Below are 13639 nucleotides of genomic sequence, written 5' to 3' on the forward strand. Positions count from 1 at the left end.
TGGGTCTGCAGTAGAAACGCCTGTACGTGATTATGAATAATCAAGGGTCTATGTTTTTCCTTAATTTTTTTAAATTAAGATTATTATCACGAAAAACTTTAAATTAATATGCATAAGATAAATCTACTTCAGATTAGTTTTTAAACCACCAAAAACTCCAAAGTTGAACGCATATGACAAATTATATTTGTGACAAAATTAATCTCTATTAATATTCGTTAAATTAAATTAATACCACAAAAAATCTAAAATCGATACATGCATGATAAACGAATGGTAAAATCTAAAACTGATATATCCATTAATCGCCACATGTTATCAAACTTAATAATTTAACAATAAAATTTAACGGATAGTAAATTCGTAATTAGAAAATTAATTCATGATTAATTTATTATAGGTATATCAATTTATGAATTCTCATTATATTAACACTTTAAACTGTTGTTAGATTCATGACCAAAGCTAAAAACAAATTCATCATCAGCAAATGGATTTTTGAGATTCTTTTTCATTATATAAACATTCTTTTATTCCAATTTAAAATTTAATTTATAATATCTAATTTAAAGCCGGTGAGGAATAAACAAAATAGAGTGCAACACTTAGTGCTAGTATTAGAACATTTTAGTTTTCAATCACTCATTAGAAGACTATTTTTATCTACTGATGTCAAAATGAAGCAATTGATTATTATAAAGTATAAATAATAACTAAAAGTAGCTATCCAATCTTTTTTTTCCACTTGGACCGAGTAATGTCCTACCCATAGGGCAATTCATAGGTACGATCCCTCAAATTACTATGAGCAAGGGACTCTATGATTTGAGCACAAAATTTGCAACATTTTAAGTAAAATGCTATTATCGCAACTCTGTAAACTATAAAGTTACGTTTGGTCATCCAGATTTCTAATTATAATAAGACTAGATAAGATAAGATATGAAATTTATGAATTTTATTATATTTTATTCATTATTTGATGATTGCAGCAATAAAGTTAGATATATTTACATTATATCATTTTTTTTTGTATAAATGACATATTAATATATAAATAAACAAAAAAAAATTCAAATAGAGATGGTAAAAATCTCCACCAACACTCTTAATTACTTTATTTGCATTTTCCTTTTATTTTTTTATTTTCCTCTCATTTAAATTAATTGCTTTTTTATTTCTTTCTTCATCTTCCATCATTCTCTAAAAAGTTCAATAAATAATAAACTATACTAATATACCTAAAATACCAAAATATAAATATATATACATATTGAATTTACATTCTAGAATAGCTTTAAATTAGAATATATAAATAAAAAAGATTAAATTAAAATAACTAATTTTTAATTTTTGTTATTTTAAATTTCTTATATTACATTTTAGATTAAAATAACTAATTTTTAATTTTTATTATCTTAAATTTCTTATATTACATTTCAAATATTAATTATATAGAATATAATTTTAATTTTGTTAATTTAAGAAGTTTGTTATTTGAAAAAAAAAAATAACTTTTAGAAATCTTATCCACATTTATCTCACTTTTCACATATGATAATTTTATCCAGTTTACATCCTCTTATATCCAATTTTATCATATATTAAGTAGGCATTAAATACAGGATTAAATAAATTTTATCTTATCCTAAATTTATTTTAATTGTCAAACACATAAGAATATTGAAAACTAATGGATATAAATTCAAATTACCGAGAGACATGGGCTATCACTAGTTGTAAATATAGTATTAGTGGAAGCCTTTGTGCATTTTACTATTACTTGCCACATGGCAATTTCACAAGGAGACAAGTGTTCACTTTTGCCCAATAAAAATTTGTCTACAAAGCTTAGAAAAACATTATTAATTTGAGATGTTGTTATGTACTCAGTAGACAAGTATGGACTTACAATTAAACCAAATTACGACAAACAAAAGTTGCTTGAAAAATTAATTATCTAAGTAAATAGCTTAAACTAAGGCTCCGTCTATTTCACAAAAAATGAATGATTTCGATAACAATAATCATTAGTATAGGTTAAAATGATATATTAATGAAAAATATTTTTATTATCAACAAAAATTTATGTCTAAATATTTTTGCGAACCGTAAAAATATTTTTTGTTCGTTTTTTTCTTGTAAGTGATTTAAATGATCATATTTCAGAAAATATTCTCTAAATTACTCATTTTCGTGAAATAAATGCAGCTAAATGGAACCTCTTGCGGGTTGATGGTAGCCAAATTTGACTATTTTTGTAAATGCAAACATATATTCTATTTTAGAAAAAAGGGAAATTGACTTTTTTTCCCCTTTTTTTTTCTGGGCATCCTCGACTTTATTCCTTGTTCAATGGTATATGCTTTTCGAATGCTTGACAATCTGCAGAACGTCCTCAATGTGAATTTCTTTTGTTCAAATACTGTGTTTATATTCATTATAGGACTTACTATGAAACTCAGATTGTCAAGTAATTCAAAGATGCTTCAATCTCAAATCCATGAAGTGATGAACCGAAATTTAAAGTGCGCTGCATCACTCTGAGTCAATGTGTGAATTAGGGTTCGCTATAAAGCTAGATTAATAGCAGACTACTCATCCGTTATTTAGAGAAAGTCCAGTAAATTGTACAAATAAAATTGAATTTTAATATCAGTGAGCTAGTATTCTTCTAACAAACGTACGCTAGAGGTCTTGACCCTTCTGACGCAGTGGCAACATCCGAAGAAGCAGATGCCTAGAAGGAGTCGTTCCAAGGGTTGTGTGCTATGATAATTAGGAGCCTGTTCCTGGAACTTGCAAAATGACATGCATCATGACATCTAATGCAGAGTATGCAGTTTCGAACTGTGAGTATAGTCCCACAGACCAGATTGTAGTTTCTTCGCATGGCCGAGAAGAGCATGTGTCTAATACGAATTAGAGGGGCTCATCCAGTCTTCGTATGGACATTGGTGTCATGAGTTGTTTTAACCATTGTAGCTGTGAAAGCTTTTCAGTCTAATGGTGAAAGCTTCAGCTTAAGGTCACCTGTCGCTGATGCTGTATTCCAATCCTAGAGCAAACTATTAATTTGATACGACACTTGCAAGACAGCATCGGAAAATCAAGCATTGATCTGATACAACTATCAATTCAGGTTTGATCTGAATCTCAACTAGCTCACTTGACCGGTATTTCAGCCTTTGATCATCTTTTGTGCTGTCGCATATAATGCAAAACTGCTAAGTCTACCACTGTGAACCGTTTAAACACATAATGCTGGGTGCTGATAACGCATTGAATTTTTTTAAATATCGACTTATAGGATTCATGAAGATCGAGCACATATCTGTTATGAGGTGTTGATATATACTTTTTTTCTCCAGGATAGCACCTTGACATATGCACGCCTTTTATCTTCACTAGCAGCAGTAACTTCAAATCCTGAGATTGCTTAGCCTGAAAACAAGTTAAAATCTGCCTGCGGCGCGTTAAGCGCGTGGCAGAATCTAGGGCATTCTTAAATTTAAACGCCAGAAGACGTAAGTAAACCTTGGCTATTGATTGCGAGAGAGATAAAAAATTTAGTATCCGATTCGGCAATTACTTCGAGTCATTGACTATGCAACTTTTTCTGATGCCGCTCCGGATTTCCTTCTCTTAAAAGTACATGATTTCTTTCCTACCAAATAAGGCGGTTTACAGAGAAAGCCAAGTTCTTTCGCCTATATAAAGCCGTGCCAAGTACCTGTACAAACATCAAACCCGAACAACCAAGAGGAGTTTGAAGGTAAGCAGGCTCTATGCCTCTATCAGCATCCTTTCGTGATGATGACTATTCTTTGGTATTATAACCATGCCTTAGAAACATACTTTTCTCGCTAAATTTCCTAATGCTGTTCACATGATGCGGTGGTTTGACAGGGGCTTGCAAAGTGGGAGAAATCAATGGGCCCGTCTTCAGATTTGGCCGGAAGTAATGACTGTGAGAGCACAAGCAGCAATTCTGTGGGGGATGAAGGTGGCTGCACCTGGGATGAGCTGGTTCTCAGGAACAGCATGACTGCGCTTGTGGTGGATGGAGAGACTGAGAGTCGGCTCGCAGTGACTGAAATGCTGGAATCAGCTGGCGTCGAGACAGAGATGGTTGGAAGCGGGCGGGAGGGGCTCAATCTCACTGGAAAGAATTATGACCTGATCCTTGTCGACAGATTTGTGCATGACATGAGTGGTCTCGAGGTAAAGGAACACAAAGAACGCAAGTAAACGGTTCTGCGAGACTTATTCCTGAAACCATGTCATTGTCCCAGGAACTGGCCAGAGAAAATCATATATAAGCCCCATGTAGCTAAACAATAAGCTAAATTTCTCTTCATTCTTTGATTGGATTTTTTTTTTTCCTTTTTCGGGTCAGATAGCAGTTCTAGCATGATGGCATATAATCTTGATCGGCAAATCAGGCTCGAATATGCATGAAGAGCAATTCTAGGATGAGAATGCACAGAAGCCTTTCAAACTAGGAACTTTAGTTTCGCTTTCGATTTCACACTAAACTGTGCGCGATGTCTTTTCATTCTTCATTTTGAATGTCGAGACATCTAAGTAGGTTCTATATGTTCTTGTGGCAGACCATTCGGCGAATGAGGCGGAGGGGTGTGCAAACCAAGATCATCGGCCTGACCTCCAGAGACATTGAGACTGATAAGGCGGAAATAATGAATGCTGGAGCTGATGGCTGCTTGAAGAAGCCGGTGTCTGCGGATGCTTTGGCCGATATCCTGGCTGAGATTGACTATGAGATCGATCACCGCTAAAGGGCGTTGGAAGAATAAGTCCCGGGGGCTCCATTTTTTATTGTCCTGTCGTCTTAATTCCTAGGAAATAAGTCTGTCTCAATAGGTAGCTTGTTCGAGTTCGCCCAGTACCTTGTCTTTATATCAACTATGTCCGTGGATGTCGGCGTTGGCATCGGCGCCACTCCATTAATTAAAGGAGTCCCCTTTCGATCTCTCTCTCTCTCTCTCTCTCTCTCTCTCTCTCTCTCTACTCTCTGTGATTTCCACTTCATATCGCATTCCCAAAAAGCTGATTTTCGTTAACGATCTGAAGTTAGAGCTTCCTACAAAGATAATTCATGAAAGAGTGCTCTTCAAAATGGACAAGAAATACTGCAGTTTTAATGAATGAATGTCTTCGTTCAACAAAAGAAAATTGACTCTTGTTTGCTCGACAAGAACCATGTTGTTCATTCGCATTAATTGTTAGAGAAGTCGGCCTCCTGGTGAAACTTAACATAATCACATCAGTTTGATCTTTGCTCTTCACTTGTTTCGCTTGCACCTCTGCATTCGAATCCCATTGGATAACTCGATGAAAAAATTTCACCTTGCGACTCGGCACCGGCTAGATTCCCTTTCATCAGTGATACCCAGGAAATCGTTCGATGTGCAGCCCAGATCCGTTTCCTGATAGTTTGAAGGTGCCGTCCCCCGTGATTGGTCGAGGAACTGCGACATTTGGTCTAATGTTGTTTTGTTCTGAATAAGATGTCTGAAAGTTGAAAGTCGGAACGAAATAACCAAGACATCACCATATCTTCTATTTCAGCGCGATGGGGTGTGACGGTTCTCGAATGAAGTCAAGCAAGTAATAGAGAAATGAACATGCTGAGATTGGTCATGGAGAGAGATTTTAATTCACCTAGTTATCTCATCACGTTTTTTAGGATATGTTCTTTAGTTCATATATGGCTTCTGATTTTAGTTTCAAAATACTGTACAGAAGTATAGAATCTTGGGTAATTTATCAGGATAAATGAAGTAAGAAATTTCAATAACAAAAATTAAACTTCCATGTCAAAAATTAATGGTTATATTGAGGCAAAAGCCGAAAAGAATGATATTTCCTTCTCCAATGACCAAACCGTATATCTATTTTGATAAACAAAGAATAACAAGGGGTTTATTTTAAAGTGACACACGAGTCTTTATTTTACAAGGGGTTGATCATCCTTCTTGTAAGTAATTCTTTCTTGCACTTTTCTCTAATTCTGCTTTCAATTAGGATATGTACATTGATTTTCTTTTTTTCTTTTTTAAAAGATTTTAATGAGTTTTAGTGTTACAAATTACTAATTATTTACAATTTCAATTTTTTTTTGGTAACTCTTCCTATTAAGTATTTTCTTGTAATTTTTTTTCTCAATATCGCAGTGAAGTTGTTGATTACAAAATAACTGTACTAAGGAATTTCGTATTGGGTCGTTGTGTTATACAATGATGTAGAATATGAACTAAGAATTTTGTCTTTATTTATTTTTTTTCAAAAGAAGATAACAATTTTACCGAAAGGAAAAAATTTACATCAAATGCAATGACGGGATGTCACTAGTTTGACGACGTTATGCTCCATAGGAGATCAGTGTCTACCGTCTATTTCAAAATAACAATATACTGGTGCGAAATTGGTAGGCTAGAAAGATTACTCACCTGAGAGACTCATGTAATTTCACTATGAACATGTTTGGTTTTGGCTTTTAAATCTAACGAAAAGAGCAGGAAATTTCCCCCTTGATCGAGATAATCGTTTAACCTCTAAAAAATTCTGAAAATTGAGATGCTATTTCAAGTGTAATGCTTGTAGTACGAGCACGAATGGGGAGATCTGTTTCCAGAACTCGCAAAATGACATGTATTGCGACCTCGAACACCGAGTGTGCAGTTCCAAACTGCAAGTTAAGCCCCACGGGGTGTAATGAAGATTCTTCGCGTGGCCAAGTAGAACACGTGCCTGATAAGAATTAGAGGGCTCGTCCAGTCTTCTGATGGATATCGGTGTTGCGAGTTGTGTTACCCATTGTAGTTCAGAAAGCCTTTCGACTCTGATGGCGAAAGCTTCAGCTCAAGGTCAAGAATCCCATGCGTTGGGTTGCAAACCAAGAGCAAACTATTGGTGTGACACAACCCTTGCAAGAGGCATCGGAAAATCCTTCTTGTTCATGCCGAGTGAACATGTCATGTAGCTTTCGGTGATTGATTTGATGAATTGATGCAGCAACTGAAAGAAAACTAGATCAAATTTCCAGTATGCAGCACAATTTAAGTAGCGAAAAAGAGAGGAAGGAAGATCAACAATAACCATCATGGAAATAACATTATCATTCATCAAGATTCGGGTTTGATCTGAATCTCAATTAGCTCGCTCAAATGATATCTCAGACTCTATTATCACGCTCGATCAGCGTTTCATGACAGTGACTAACGTTAAACAGCAGAACCAGTAGAAGCGCTTTCGCCTTTTATCATCACTTATGCTGTCGAACATATAGCAAAACTGCTAAGTCTACGACTGTGATACGTTCAAACACACAATGCCGAGTGTAAGAGGCATATGGCCAGGATGGTCATATGTGTATTCTTTGAGATATCGTCTTAACGGATTCATGAAAATCAAGTACACATCTGGTATCAGGTGTTGATAAATTCTTTTTTCCTATGATAGCCCCTTAACCTATCCAGGACTTTTAGCTTCAGTAGCAGCAGTAACTTCAAATCCTGAGGCATAGCCTGAAAACAAGCTAAAATCCGCCTGCAGCGCGTTGAACGCGTGAAAATATCTAGGGCATTCTTAAATTCTAATGCCTGAAGGTGCAAGAAAACCGTGACTATTGATTGCAAAAGTGAAAAAAATCTCTGGTATCGGATTTGGCAATTATTTCGAGCCGTTGACCACAGACCTTTTCCGATGCTGCTCCAGATTTCCTTCTCTTAATATTACATGCTCCTTTGCTACCAAATCTGGCGGTTTCTGAGGACGCAGTGTCCGTTTCCCTATATAAGGCCGCGCAAAATACCTGCACAAGCATCTTACTCAAAATTACTCTAGAAGTTTGAAGGTAAGCGCACTCTATGCCTCGATTAGCATCGTTTCGTGATATAGACCATATGCCATCTGTGACCATTTCTTTCCTAATTGCAGCCCCTGATCAAGGACTTTATGCAAGTTGTTTCGCCATTTTGTTTCTGATGCGTGTACTGATTGAAACATTTCGTGTATGATCGTGTTCTCAAGCTTATAACCATGCCCTCTCCCTCTTATCCTTTATTACAAACGGCTTAAAAACGTTGTTTTTCCCCCTTGATCTTCTTATGCTATTTGCACTACGCGGCGATTCAACAGGTGCTTGCAAAGTGGGAAAAAATCATGCGTGCAGAGCCAGATTCGCCTGAAAGAAATGAGAGCTCAAGCAGTAAGTTCTGGCGGCGGCGGCGGCGTGAACTTAGCAACAGGTGGCGTGGGCTGGTTCTCAGGAACCGCTTGACCGCCCTCGTGGTGGATAGAGTGAGTGTGTGCCGGCTTCTAGCGTATTACTTGCTGGAATCAGTTGGCGTAGAGACAAAGATGGCTGAGAGTGGGCAGGAGGCACTCGAGTTCATCGGGGAGGATTACGACTTGATCCTCGTCGACAGATACACGAATAACATGAACGGTCTCGAGGTAAACGAACGCGAGGGAATATGGTCCTGCGAGACTGATTCCTGGGATAATGTGACTGTCCTAAGAACTTACTCTTGACCTGAGAAAATCAGATATCAGCACCATGTAGCTAAACAAGAAGCTAAAGTCCTCCTCGTTCTTTGATCTTTGCTTTTCTTTGGTTAGATAGCAGTTCTAGCATGATGGCATAGAATCTTGACTGGCAACGCCGTTTCGAATATGCATTAGGAGCAGTTCTACCAAAAGCCTTTTAAAACTAAGAAAATTCAGCTTCGCTGCCAATTTATTTCTCAGCCTTTCGTGTTGGTCTTTTCATTTTTCCATTCATGTGCCGAGACATCTCACCGGGTTTCATATGTTCTTGCGGCAGACCATACGGCTGTTGAGGGAGAGGCACATGCGGAGCAAGATCATCGGCCTGACATCCGGAGAGATTGAGATTGATAGGGCGGCGATGATACAAGCTGGAGCTGATGACTGCTTGGAAGAGCCACTGCGTGCAAATGCTTTGGCCGATATCCTGGCAGAGATCGACCGCCGCTGAAGGGCGTCGACAAGTCCCCGGGACTCCCTTTCTTTTTCTTTTTTTTTGCTGTCCTGTTGTCTTGGGTTCTAGGTAATGAGCCTCAATAGGTAGCCTTTGTTTGCTCTGCAGCTTGTCCGGAGATGCTTCGTCAGCGAGGCATCGATGCTTGTTTCCATGAACGGAGGCGGCAGTGTCAGTTTATTAAATAAAGGAGTCCCCTTTTGATATTTCTCTCTCTCTCTCTTTCTAATTTCTACTTCATATTGCAATCCGAAATTGCTGATTTCTGTTAATACCCCGAGAAGTAAGAGCTTCCTACGAAAATATTCACATAAGAGTGCTCTTCAAAATGGAACACAAATGCTGCAGTTTTGATGAATGAATGTCTTCGTTCAACAAAAGAGAAATGGTTGGCTTGTTTGCTCCGTAGGAACGACGTTGTTTATTCGGAGGGACCTGTTAGAGAAGTCGGTCTCCTGCCGAAACTCAGCATGATCACATCGGTTTGGTCTGTGCTCTTCTCAGGCAGCAATTTTTTTTCCTTTTTACCTGTTTTGTTGGCTTTGAAAAGAAGCCTTTTCGTTTACTCACGCCTCTGCATTTGAATTCCGTTCGAGGACTCAATGAAAAAGGGTTCGCAACTTGAACCCATCTAGATCAACTGATGCCGACGAAGTTGTTCGATATGCAGCGGAGATCCGTTTGCTGATAGTTTGGAGATGCTGTCCACCGTGACTGATCATGGGCTGCGACATTTGTTTCGATGTTGCTTTATTTGGAATAAGATGTCTGAAAGTTGAGATTGGAACAAAAGAACGTGCTGAGATTGGTCATGGAAAGAGATTTTAATTCACCTAGTTATCCCATCACGTTTTTTTAGGATATGTTCTTAAGTTAATATATGGCTTCTGATATTAGTTTCAAAACACTGTACAGAAGTATAGAGTCTTAGGTAACTTATCAGGATAAATGAAGTAAGAAATTTCAATTACAAAAATTAAACTTCCAAGTCAAAAATTAATGGTTATATTGAGGCAAAAGCCGGAAAGAATGATATTTCCTTCTCCAATAGGACCTGAGTAGGTCCTGGAAAGGCTCACGGAGGAAATAGGCGAGAGCTCCACCCTGGGGTGGGAGACCCCATTGCTGTCCTCCTATTCCCTCTCTGTCAAGAAGATAAAGATAGACAGAGAATTAGGAGGCCTCACGGTAATGAAGGTAGACACTACGTCAGGACTTCGGTTCTAGTAGGTATAGTAGTAGCCTCTCGCACCTGAAGTGAGTGAAGGTGGGTCAAAAATTAATGGTTATATTGAGGCAAAAGCCGGAAAGAATGATATTTCCTTCTCCAATGACCAAGCCGTATATCTATTTTGATAAACAAAGAATAACAAGGGGTTTATTTTAGAGTGACACACGAGTCTTTATTTTACAAGGGGATGGTCATCCTCCTTGTAAGTAATTCTTTCTTGTACTTTTCTCTAATTCTGCTTTCAATTGGGATATGTACATTGATTTTCATTCAACAAAAGAAAAAAGAAAGATTTAACGAGTTTTAGTGTTGCAAATTACTAATTATTTACAATTTCAATTTTTTTTTGGTAACTCTTCCTATTAAGTATTTTCTTGTAATATTTTTTTCTCAATATCGCAGTGAAGTTGTTGATTACAAAATAACTGTAATAAGGAATTTCGTATTGGGTCGTTGTGTTATACATTGATGTAGAATATGAACTAAGAATTTTGTCTTTATTTTTTTTTTTTCAAAAGAAGATAACGATCTTACCGAAAGGAAAAAATTTACATCAAATGCAATGACGGGATGTCACTAGTTTGACGACGTTATGCTCCATAGGAGATCAGTGTCTACCGTCTATTTCAAAATAGCAATATACTGGTGCGAAATTGGTAGGCTAGAAAGATTACTCACCTGAGAGACTCATGTAATTTCACTATGAACATGTTTGGTTTTGGCTTTTAAATCTAACGAAAAGAGCAGGAAATTTCCCCCTTGATCGAGATAATCGTTTAACCTCTAAAAAAATCTGAAAATCGAGATGCTATTTCAAGTGTAATGCTTGTAGTACGAGCACGAATGGGGAGATCTGTTTCCAGAACTCGCAAAATGACATGTATTGCGACCTCGAACACCGAGTGTGCAGTTCCAAACTGCAAGTTAAGCCCCACGGGGTGGAATGAAGATTCTTCGCGTAGCCGTGTAGAACACGTGCCTGACAAGAATTAGAGGGCTCGTCCAGTCTTCTGGTGGATATGGGTGTTGCGAGTTGTGTTAACCATTGTAGTTCAGAAAGCCTTTCGAGTCTGATGGCGAAAGCTTCAGCTCAAGGTCAAGAATCCCATGCGCTGGGTTGCAAACCAAGAGCAAACCATTGGTGTGACACAACCCTTGCAAGAGGCATCGGAAAATCCTTCTTGTTCATGCCGAGTGAACATGTCATGTTGCTTTCGGTGATTGATTTGATGAATTGATGCAGCAACTGAAAGAAAACTAGATCAAATTTCCAATATGCAGCACAATTTAAGTAGCAAAAAAGAGAGGAAGAAAGATTAACAATAACTATCATGGAAATAACATTATCATTCATCAAGGTTCGGGTTTGATCTGAATCTCAATTAACTCGCTCAAATGATAGCTCGGACTGTATTATCATGCTTGATCAGCGTTTCATGACAGTGACTAACGTTAAACAGCAGAAGTAGCAGAAGCGCTTTCGCCTTTTACATATAGCAAAACTGCTAAGTCTACGACTGTGATACGTTCAAACACACAATGCCGAATGGAAAAGGCATATGGCCAGGATGGTCATGTCGTAGCCATATGTGTATTCTTTGAGATATCGTCTTAACGGATTCATGAAAATCAAGTACACATCTGGTATCGGGTGTTGATAAATTCTTTTTTCCTAAGATAGCTCTTTAACCAACTAAAGTATAGCCCAAGTGCCAAAACTTGATACGGAAGGGCACTTAAGTGTCAAAATCAGAACAAAATGGCCAATCCGGCCAAATTACTGACCTAATAATTTTCTGACAAGGTGAGTGCAAAACAGTGTCATTTTGCATACTAACGTGACAATTTTCTGACAAGGTGAGTGCAAAACGGCGTCGTTTTGCATGCTAACGTGGCTAGAAAATGCAAAAACGACGTCATCTTATCTTTGATATGGTAAATAATTAAAAAAAAATTAATAAAATTAAATTAAAGATTACATTTATTTAAAATATTTATAAAATAAAAAAGATGGGGCCAAAGGGAGGCGACTGAGGTTGAACCTTTGCCGCCACCAAGAAGGGCCGGCAACGAAGGGAGGAGGGTCAGTCAAGGTCGCCGACCCCTGACCGACTGGCAAAGAGGGCCGCGACCCTCGCCTGCAACCCTTGCCCAAATCCGACGAGCGTCGACAACCCTCGCCAGGTTGAGCCAAGGGCCGCCACCCGCCGGGCGACCCTCGGCAGGTGGTGACCCTTGACTTGACCAGGCGAGGCCACCGACCCGCCCCGGATCTAGGTCGGCCAAGGGCCAATGATCCGGGCGAGGGTCACAACCCTTGCCTAGATCCAACAAGGGCTCGCGAGCCCTCGCCGCCAGCCGGCCGGGGGTCGGCGACCCCGGCCAACCCTCCCCTTCCGTGACCAGCCCTTCCTAGCGATGGTGAGGACTCAACCCCCAAAGTTTTTTAATTTTTAGTTTTTTAAGCTTTTTAAAATAATTTAAATAAATTTAGTTTTAAATTTAATTTAATTAATTTTTATATTAATTATTTATCACGTAGAAACAAAACGACGTCGTTTTTGTATTTTTTTAACCATGTTAGCATGTAAAACGACACCATTTTGTACTCACATCGTCGGAAAATTGCCACATCAGTATTTTGACTGGATTGGCACTTAAGTGATCCATTTTATTCCAATTTTGGCACTTAGGTGTATATTTTGAAACTTTGATATTTAAGTATCTCTCCGTGGCAAGTTTTGGCATTTGGGCTGTACTTTAGTCCCCCTTAACCTAGGACTTTTAGCTTAAGTAGCAGTAGTAACTTCATATCCCTGAGGCATAGCCTGAAAACAAGCTAAAATCCGCCTGCAGTGCGTTGAGCGCGTGAAAAATATCTAGGGCATTCTTGAATTCTAATGCCTAAAGGTGCAAGAAATCCGTGACTATTGATTGCAAAAGTGGAAAAAAATCTCTGGTATCAGATTCGGCAATTATTTCCAGCCGTTGACCACGGACCTTTCGGATGCTGCTCCAGATTTCCTTCTCTTAATATCACATGCTCCTTTGCTACCAAATCTGGCGGTTTCCAGACGACACAGTGTCCGTTTCCCTATATAAGGCCGCGCAAAATACCTGTACAAGCATCTTACTCAAAATTACTCTGAAGTTTGAAGGTAAGTGCACTCTCTGCCTCGATTAGCATAATCTTGTTTCGGATGCGTGTATTGATTGAGAAACATTTGGTGTATGATCATGTTCCCAAGCTTATAACCATGCCCTCTCCCTCGTATCCTTTATTACAAACGGCTTAAAAAAATTGTTTGTCCCCCTCGATCTTTATATGCTATTCGCACTACGCGGCGATCCAACAGGTGCTTGCAAAGTGGGAAAAAATC

General features: G+C 38.2%; 1 protein-coding gene across 1 annotated transcript; it reads left to right on the forward strand.

Moving 5' to 3' along the window:
• Nucleotides 1-8187: 8187 nt before the first annotated feature.
• Nucleotides 8188-9025, forward strand: LOC104452167 (two-component response regulator 24). Its single transcript, XM_010066676.1, has 2 exons — nucleotides 8188-8481; nucleotides 8852-9025. The coding sequence occupies exons 1-2, from the start codon at nucleotides 8188-8190 to the stop codon at nucleotides 9023-9025; spliced, it is 468 nt and encodes a 155-aa protein (XP_010064978.1).
• Nucleotides 9026-13639: the final 4614 nt, after the last annotated feature.

The sequence above is a fragment of the Eucalyptus grandis genome, chromosome 6 (genome assembly GCF_016545825.1).
Source record: "Eucalyptus grandis isolate ANBG69807.140 chromosome 6, ASM1654582v1, whole genome shotgun sequence".
Lineage (NCBI taxonomy): Eukaryota > Viridiplantae > Streptophyta > Magnoliopsida > Myrtales > Myrtaceae > Eucalyptus > Eucalyptus grandis.

Excerpts from the sequence above, each read along its gene's own strand:
- LOC104452167 (XM_010066676.1), top strand. The coding sequence starts at position 8,188 with ATGCGTGCAGAGCCAGATTCGCCTGAAAGAAATGAGAGCTCAAGCAGT. Across the intron at positions 8,482-8,851 it reads ATAACATGAACGGTCTCGAG|ACCATACGGCTGTTGAGGGA; the intron begins GTAAACGAACGC and ends TTCTTGCGGCAG.